The sequence below is a fragment of the Erpetoichthys calabaricus genome, chromosome 14 (assembly GCF_900747795.2).
Source record: "Erpetoichthys calabaricus chromosome 14, fErpCal1.3, whole genome shotgun sequence".
Taxonomy (NCBI): domain Eukaryota; kingdom Metazoa; phylum Chordata; class Cladistia; order Polypteriformes; family Polypteridae; genus Erpetoichthys; species Erpetoichthys calabaricus.
The window spans coordinates 24,197,060-24,206,290 of record NC_041407.2 but is presented as its reverse complement, the minus strand read 5'-3'; the positions used below and the strand labels follow the sequence as shown (position 1 = coordinate 24,206,290).

The window sequence follows — 9,231 nt, the reverse complement described above, 5'->3', positions numbered from 1 at the left end:
CTAAAGACCCATTTTTATGCCAGGCGCAAACGGAATCTGGCTAAGTTGTATAGGGGTATAATTTGTACAGGGTGATTCTAATTGTCAAGGCCCTGAGTTATGATGCACTACTGTCTTTACAATGAAGCTATCCAAACAAATTAAACATCACCATATTCCTAGATAAATGTATTTACAAGTGAGGCATGGTGCTGTTTTTGACTTATTTGTGAATGAACTGGATGACCGTGAGATCAGTGAAAGTTATTTCCAGCAGGATGGGGCAGCCTGTCACATGTCGGCTTGCAGCATGGTACAAATTGAATTGTTTTTTGGCAATTGGGTCATTTCAAAGGGACTATGGCCAACCTCGTTCCCCGAACCTATCACCTCCAGATTTCTTCCTTTGGGTAGTGCTGAAAAGGCAAAGCCTCGTACAGTGAAACTTGAACAGAAAATTGCTGCCATCACCCCTACAATGCTTGTGGATACCTTTGCCAATATGGAGTGCCGTCTCGATCTGTGTTTGTAAGAAGAAGGTGACCATTTCTAACACCAAACATGATTGAATCGTTCACACAACTATCAAGGTATGCACAGTATTTATTTCATTTCTGTTGCTTCATTATTACATGAGTAATGCATCATAGCTCAGGGCCCCATCCATTAGAATCTCCCTCTATATGAAACACACAAACATGGGGGTCTTTGAAAAAAATGAATGGTCATAAGTACAGCATGTTTTCAATATTGGTGAAGTGGGCTGCAATAAAAAGGTCCGAGGGCTGGATCCGGCCTATGGCAATAAAGAGTTTTACACCCCTGCTATAAACCTAAAAACAATTTATATTTAAATTGTTTTGCATATTAAATGGGGGACACTAATTTCTTCCCACTTCCCTTTATCTGTCAAAAGGCATAAAATTACTAGAAATAAATATTAGGGGATTGGACAACTTTGTATGAAGGAGAGTGCCATGGTTTCTGTTCTGCCCCTAACGGTGCCACATTAGCAATCCTTGTGATTGTGTCATATAAAAGAAAAAATGGAGGAATGCTAAAATGGTAATGTTCAAATAAATTATTTAAGTGAATAACAATTATCTTTCACTTCTTTCTTACCTATGAAATACCAGAAAATGAACTATACCCCCGAAGCAAGTGGTGATGTCATTTTCAGCCTGATTGGCAATTCACACGGTTGTGATAAACTGAAGTAAACCCGCTAAGAGCTGTCCTGCTATATTTGATGTGTGCTTGTTGAATACTTGATTAGATTCTGTTGAACGTGATTTGTGAAACTGAAAATCTTAAATTTTGTTATTTAGGGGGCTTCCAAGTAAGGCCCTTTTGCAAAATGCCCATTTGTAATATAGTATCTTCAGAAAGTATTCAAACCATTTCACTTTTTTCACATTTAATGTTGCAACCTTATGCTAAAATAGTTTATGACCATTCTTCTCAAATCAAGCAACATTCCATACCTGTGAAAACAGCCATACACATGAAAATAAATTTTGTACGTTTATTACAAACAATAAGCTGAAATATCACATTGACACAAATATTCAGACCCTTTACTATGACCCTTGAACTCTGGGTCAGGTTCATCCCCTCCTATTGATCATCATTGAGCTGTCTCTTCACCTTGTGTGGTTTTTAGCTAATTTCAATTCACTTGATTGTGGTTGACTAGAAATGGCACACACTTGTCAATGGAAGGTCTCACAGCTGACAGTGTGCATCAGAGCTAAACCGAAGCCATGAAGTCAAAGTGAATTAGAAATGGGGTGTCTGCAGCACTGAAGGGTTCCTGAGAGCATAGTGACCTCCATAAGTGTTAAATGGAATAAGTTTTTAGCAACTACAACTCTTCCTAGAACTGGCTGAGCAGGTGGGGGAGAAGGCCTTGGTAAGCGAGGTGACTAAGAACTTGAACACTTTGGGTGAGCTCCAGAAAATCACAAACTTCCAGAAGGATAAACGTCACTGCAACACTCCACTGATCTGAGCTTTATGGCATAGTGGACAGACGACGCGTGAATGAACACTTGGAATTTGCAAAAAAGCACCTAAAGGACTCTTGGGCTGTGACGAACAAGATGCTCTGGGCTGGTGAAACCAAGCTAGAACTGAGACCAAACCATTCACAGCGTTATGTCCGGAGTTAACCAGGCACCACTCATCACTTACACAATGGTGAAATGTGGTGGTGCAGCATCATGCTGTGGGGCTGGGTGACCAATCAGGATCCGGAGAAAGCCGAACGGAGCAAAGTGCAGAGATTTTCTGAATGAAAAGGTACTGCAGAGCACTGTGAACGTCAGACTGGGCCAAAGGTTCTCCTTCTGACAGGACAGTGACTCTAAGCACAACGCAAAGACAACACAGGGGTGGCTTAGGATCAACTCTGTGAATGTTTTTTGAGTGGCTCAGCCAGAGCTCAGACTTTAATCCAACCGAACATCTCAGCCAGAACTCAAAAGAACTATCCAACAGAGGCCTCCGTTCAACGTGACAGATCTTAAGAGGATCTGCAGAGAAGAATTGTAGAAAATCCCCAAATCTAAGTGTTTGAAGCTCGTCTCATCAAACCTAAGACGACTGCTGAGGTCGGAATAGTTCCGCCTTTTTATTTTTAATACATTTGCACAGAAAATCTAAAATCTTGTTTTTTACTTTATCATTCAGGGAGTATTGAATGTTTGATCAGGACTTTAGCATATGACTACAACATGACAATAATGTGAAAAAAGTGACGGGGTCTGAATACTTTCTGGAGGCGTTGTAGCTTACTACATTAGTTATAAGAGAAAGCGTTAAAATGTGGGCAGATGGAAAATAATGGAAACAACTGGAAGAGGAAACAATTAACTGAAACAGAATAAAAATGGAAACAAAGAGGAAGTAACATTCAGGTACGCCCCAGCCCATCCAGCTGCTGCTGACATAAATGTGATTTTGATCACCAGCCACTGGGAGAAAGGGAGCTGAAAAAAAAGGAAAAATGAGCAGAGGATTTTATTTAAAAAGATTTTAATGTAATGGCTTCCAATATTTACAGATATACAAAATATACAGAATACTTATGGATACTCTGCTGTAGCCCTTCAGTTCTAGCTTCCTTAACTGTACAAATAAGAGCAAGGCTTCATATACAAGCAACATAGTGACAGGAAATAATAAATAAAATCCAACATGTGCAGCCTGTGGTTGGCAAACTATAGGCCAAAAGAAAACACTGTTGACACTTCATATTTTCACTGCACAAATAAGCATAATTGGTCCTTTTATTGAATCCCAAACATGAATGAAGCACACGGGAGGTGTTCGGCGTGGCCATTACCACTCTCGGGTTCACCACCAGGCACCTTAAATAGTTTTGCAGTTGCGAGCAGCCGACCGCAAGAGGTATTTGAGTTCTGTAATCCCTCCGTGCACCACCAGGTGGAGCCACATCAAAGGTTTCCTTCCTCACGCACAGTAAACGTTCATGCAAATGGTCCTCAGACCACACTTGGGCAATCCAAGTCTGGAAAGGTGCAGCAGCACTGAGGTCAGTGGACCGCCTTCTGTTCATAAATCTCAGGAGAGGAAGATCCTAAGTGCTTAATGGCTACGTGGCATCAAGATTCCACTCTGTCGCACCCAACTTTGTATATGCCAGTAATACATTTGAGAAGACTGATGTGCTTTTTCATTATTACGCCAATCACTTGTGACATAGCAGTAACACTTGCAGGTTTATCTGTGATACACAATGAGCAATGGGTAGCACCTGAATTTTTTTTTTTAATTTCTAAACTCTGTTCACCCCATCCTTTTAAATAAAAAGGGAAATAAATGTGAAACAGAAGTCCACTGCTCCCCACTTTTCAGTTCCAAGGAGGATCCTCCACTTGACATTCAGGATTTCCAAGTTTCTTTTTTAAGGAGCTGGTGGTAGTTTTATGTCAAGTAGGTCATAGGCAAAGATATTCCAGAAAATAGACAGCAATATGAACACAACATAGACAAAGACGAAGATCCACCATACAGACTGTTCCTGTAGTCTCTGTTCGAAGTTCCTTAGAACCACCACTCCCAGTGTGATGCCCACTCCCACCCCGCCCAGGTGAGCCACAAAGCTGGGGTTGGGGCAAAGGAGGAAGACTGAGGGGTAGAAGCGCAGCCAGACTGCTCTTCCAAACTCGGCACTCACTATGCAAAAAGAAACAAGATAGCCGTCAGAATAACACTGCTGGCACCCGAGAAGGCCTAGCTGCACCCCTTTGGTGTTCCACCCAGACACTAACAGGGCCAGGTCAAAGTCTCAACAGTCTGCCATGCCATCAATTCTCTTTGCAGCCTCTGGGTGGTCAGATGATGTGACATGCATGAGAAGTTGTTTCAGAACATGGAGAGTAAAACTCGAACCCAGCTCAAAAATGAGCATCACCTTGATTTATCATTACCCAGAGTGCATGTGAAAAAGTAAGTAAACCCCATGAAATGTTTTTTTCATTTTTAACATATATGAATATTTCAGGGTTTGATGTTCATTTAAACAGTATCTTTGAATAAAAGTGATATAATAAAACAAATATCATGCCACATTTGCGTTTCGTAATTCATTACATTCTTTAAATAAACTAGGGGGCTTTGCCCCCTGCTTGCTTCGCTCACTTACCCCCTCTCCCTCCCAGGGCGCGCTACGCACCAGCCACTTCGCGTCTCTGCCGCTCGCATTGTGAAGGGGTGGCTGAACGCATGCTAAGGAGATGCAGATGGATCAGCTGCTGGCTTGCTGCTACCGAGCTGCGTGTTCTGCTTGTCGCACTGCGTGTCGATCATTTAAAAGCCTGTACAGCAGCTGTCCTTTGCTGTCCTTGACCGCGAGTCAAGGCATGGATCTTGCTTCCTAAGGCTGTAATGTCTAGTCTCGTGTGGCATCAAAGTGTCTCCCCTAGATGATCACGTCTCGACTCAAGATTTTTTTTATTATAATAGATAGACATAAATGCAAATTTTGCATGTGGAAAATGTAAGTGCATCCTTACATTTATCACCACCTCAGCTACCTAATATTAGAATCGGGTGCACCGAATCAGGTCTGAATGACTTGAACGTCTTTAGAGAGAATCTCGTCTGAACCTGTCCTTTTATTTAAGCCCCACACATTTAGTTTGGTTTGCTCTTTGTCATTGAAGCAGGTATTATCACCGTGTCAAGATTGAAAGAACTTTCTGAGGTCTTCAAAAAGAAGGTTATAGAGGCCTGTGAGTCTGGGAAGCAATTTTAAAAATCTCCAAGCAATTAGAAAGCAATCACTCTGCTGTCTGGAAGATCATCTGCAAAGTGGAGAAGATTTCAAGCAACAGGCAGCTTGTCCAGGCTGGGCCATCCCTGAAAGTTCAGCTGGAAAGCAGACCATAAGATGCTAAAAGAAGTCTCTTAGGAGCCCCCGAATTTCATCACAGGACCTACAGGTAGCTCTGTCCCCTGTTGATGTCAAAGTATACGAGTCTACTGTTAGAAAGAGGCTGCATGAGAGGTGTGCCAGGAGGAAACCTTTGCTGTCCAAAAAGAACATCAGGGAAAGTCAAATTTCCTCAGTAAAATTTAGGCAAAGACCAGGACTGCTGGAACAATGCACTCTGGACAGACAAGTCAAAGATGAGAGTTATTTGGCCAAAGAACGAGAAGACATACCTGACAATAACCAAAGACGCAATTTCACCAAAAGCTCCTGATAGCAGATATAAAGCATGCTGGTAGAAATGTTACGGTTTATGGCTGCTTTGCTGCATCAGGGCCAGGGCTGCTCATCATCATGGAATCCACAATGAATTCTTCATTTATTACCAGAGGGTGCTTGAGGATAATGTGAGCCCATCTGGCAGAAGACTGAAGCTCACAACCTGACAATGACCCAAAACATACCAGTAAATCCACCAAAGAATGGCTGAAAAGAAAGACATGGAGTTCTCTGGAATTGGCAAGTCGAAGCCCAGATCTGAATCCTGTTCTTATGCTGTGGGTGGATTTGAAAGGGGCCGAGCAAGCAAGACGCCCCTCGAACATCACACAGTTTAAAGAATTCTGCATGGTGGAGTGGGCCAAACGTTCTCCCAGTCGAAGTCTGAGACTGCTAGACAGTTATAGGAAATGCCGACTTGAAGGGCAACACCAGCTATTACAGACAAACTATTGCAAATTCAAATGTTCATTTTTTTATTAGTTCTAAAGATACCATTTAAATGAAGATCAAATCTTGATATGTGTCATTGGCTCACACATGTTAAAACAAAAAAAAAAAACACATTTCAGAGGGTGTACTTACTTTTTCACATGACTGTACATGGTGTACAAAATTCAGAAATGACAGCCTGGGCCCTTCCTGTCCCATTCTGCACCAAGTAGAGTAAAGTCAGCCAGGAGCTTCCAAGATGGCAAAATCTAGAGCTCTGCTATTCAGCTTCTCCAAAACCCCATCCCCCCTAAACCCCCCCCCCCCCCCCCCCCCCCCCCCCCCCCCCGCCCCAACCACCACCATACTCACTGCAAACTAGTGCCACCGCCATCCTCAGAAGCTTGAATTGGCACTTCATCCCCGACCAGTTCTGGAAAAAGAAGATACATAGAATTATTTTAATGGCTTTTCCATCATTGAAGTCACAGGATAAGCACTGACTGAGCAGGCGGGCCTGCAAGACGCCTTATTAAATGACGTTGATGTGGTGAGTTCTTTCAAAAATTGCTGCTCCCAAATTGTAATTAGCGAAAAGCTGGTGAGCCTGCCAAAGGCCCCTTTCTAAATATTGAGTTAAGTTGGGGATGTCAGTCAGTCAGTCATTTTCTAACCTGGTAAGTCCTGAAGAGGGTCACTGGGGCGTGCTGGAGCCTATCTCAGCTAGCATTGGGTGCAAGGCAGGACCAAACCCTGGACAGGGCGCCAGTGCACCACAGAGCAAACACATACGGCCAATTTAGTATCGCCAATCCACCTAACCTACGTGTCTTTGGACTGTGGGAGGATCACCTGGAGGAAACCCACACAGACATGGGAAGAACATGCAAACTCCACGCAAACGCAAACCCTGGTCTCCTTACTGCAAGGCAGCAGCACCACCATGCTGCCCCTTAATAAGGATGTGTAGAATTTTATTTTCCCTTTCAAATGAAAGATGTTGTGCTCATCCACAGCAGATATTCCAATCAAACATATGAATGTAATAAAACATGAACAAGTGCACACAGTGAATACTTCGAAAGTACGACTCCAGTGACTCTCAAACTCCAAAGTCATTTTACAGTTAGTGACTTATTTTACTTCTCATTGATCTCATTTCATTCGCTGCTCTGTCCTCTCTGCTCTTATTCTGTATTCAGAAAAGCACAGCTTTGCAATTATAAGGCATTTTGTATTTATTAAGGTACAGAACACTGAGGCAATGATCCGCAGACCTGCTAAAGTGGACTGCGGCCCAGGGCCCCACAGGCTACAGGAGGCCCAAAATTAATCAATCATCATGAAATCTCCCGAACCATGAGGACTTGGGACTTGAAATTTGGCATGTAGGTTACCCTTGGCCCATAGGTGCTCGCTAAGAAACGGTTTTAAAAATGTCATGGTCCAAGCGCAAAATTTCTTATAGTTTTTTAGACCCGTTTGTACTGTATGTCTGTCCGCTTTTTACGAGAGAACTACTTAACAGGTTTAGTACGGGTTTTTTTTTTTTGCTTGAACATTCCGGTTGATTTTGCAACTTTCTCATCGCTCGATTTATTAGCATGAATTCTAGAGAGACTCATCAAGCTGCGGGGAAGGGGGCAAGGCCCTCCTTACTCGCACGTCTGCCTCGGGGCATAACCTTAACTCCGCTTAGTTAGCGAACAGGAGAACTGCTTAACGGATTTACATCGGGTTTTTTCTAGAATTTACTTGAACATTCCGGTTGATTTTGTGACTTCTCTCATTGCGCTAAGAATCATAGTTCTTTTGCAGGAGCGATAGATTTGCGCTAATCCGAGACAGTGGCTGTGGGCTGAGGAGAGGGAGAAGAGTGACGTCAGGAGTAGAGAGCTGGGCAGGACCCTCCTCACTGTCCTGTTTCACTAATATGCGGGTGAAGCCGCGGGGGATGGCTAGTCAACAGCAAAGTCAAAGAGCGCCCTCTTCTACGTGGTGGTGTGCTGAGGAGGCAGCATAAAGAAAAGAGACGCCTCACGCCTGGACAAACTGGTGAGGAAGGCAGGCTCTATTGTAGGCATGGAGCTGGACAGTTTGACATCCGTGGCAGAGCGACGGGCGCTGAGCAGACTCCTGTCAATCATGGAGAATCCATCGCATCCACTGAACAGGATCATCTCCAGACAGAGGAGCAGCTTCAGCGACAGACTGCTGTCACTGTCCTGCTGCACTGACAGACTAAGGAGATCGTTCCTCCCCCACACTATGCGACTCTTCGATTCCACCTTAACATTATTCAAAGTTATTGTCTGTCTGTATACCTGCATTGTTATCACTCTTTAATTTAATATTTTCTTTATCAGTATGCTGCTGCTGGAGTACAGTGATCCCTCACTATATCGTGCTTCGACTTTCGCGGCTTCACTCTATCGCGGATTTTATATGTAAGCATATTTAAATATATTTAGCGGATTTTTTGTTGGTTCGCGGATTTCTGCAGACAATGGGTCTTTTAATTCCTGGTACATGCTTCCTCAGTTGGTTTGCCCAGTTGATTTCATACAAGGGACGCTATTGGCAGATGGCTGAAAAGCTACCCAACTTACTTTTCTCTCCTTCTCTCTCTCTCTTGCGCTGACATTCTCTGCTCCTGGTGTGAGTAGGGGGGCTGTTTGCACCCCTAGACGATACGGACGCTCGTCTAAAATGCTGAAAGATTACCTTCACGTTGCTCCCTTCTGTGCAGCTGCTTCGTGAAGCGACATGCTGCACGGTGCTTCGCATACTTAAAAGCTCGAAGGGCACGTATTGATTTTTTATTGTTTGTTTTTCTCTGTCTCTCTCTCTCTCTCTCTTTCTCTGCTCCTGACGGAGGGGGTGTGAGCTGCTGCCTTCATTGCAACTGCTTTGTGCCGCGGTGCTTCGCATACTTAAAAGCCAAACAGCCCTACTGATTTGTTTGCTTTTCTCTCTCTCTCTGACAGTCTCTGCTCCTGACGCGCACTCCTTTGAAGAGGAAGATATGTTTGCATTCTTTTAATTGTGAGACGGAACTGTCATCTCTGTCTTGTCATGGAGCA

The 9,231-nt window shown here is 43.5% G+C and overlaps 1 protein-coding gene across 6 annotated transcripts in view; it reads right to left on the bottom strand.

Annotated features, from left to right (window-relative positions):
- Positions 1-2,998: 2,998 nt before the first annotated feature.
- The window catches only part of rhbdl3 (rhomboid, veinlet-like 3 (Drosophila)), a 70,086-nt gene continuing 63,853 nt past the window's right edge, over positions 2,999-9,231 (bottom strand). For all 6 annotated transcript variants that reach the window (XM_051936297.1, XM_051936299.1, XM_051936298.1 and 3 more), the window contains 2 exons: positions 6,521-6,581; positions 2,999-4,179 (listed from right to left, as the gene is read on the bottom strand). In XM_051936297.1, the coding sequence (XP_051792257.1) occupies positions 3,908-4,179; positions 6,521-6,581 (333 nt within the window). In that variant the 3' untranslated portion in view covers positions 2,999-3,907. The remainder of the gene's footprint in view (positions 4,180-6,520; positions 6,582-9,231) is intronic.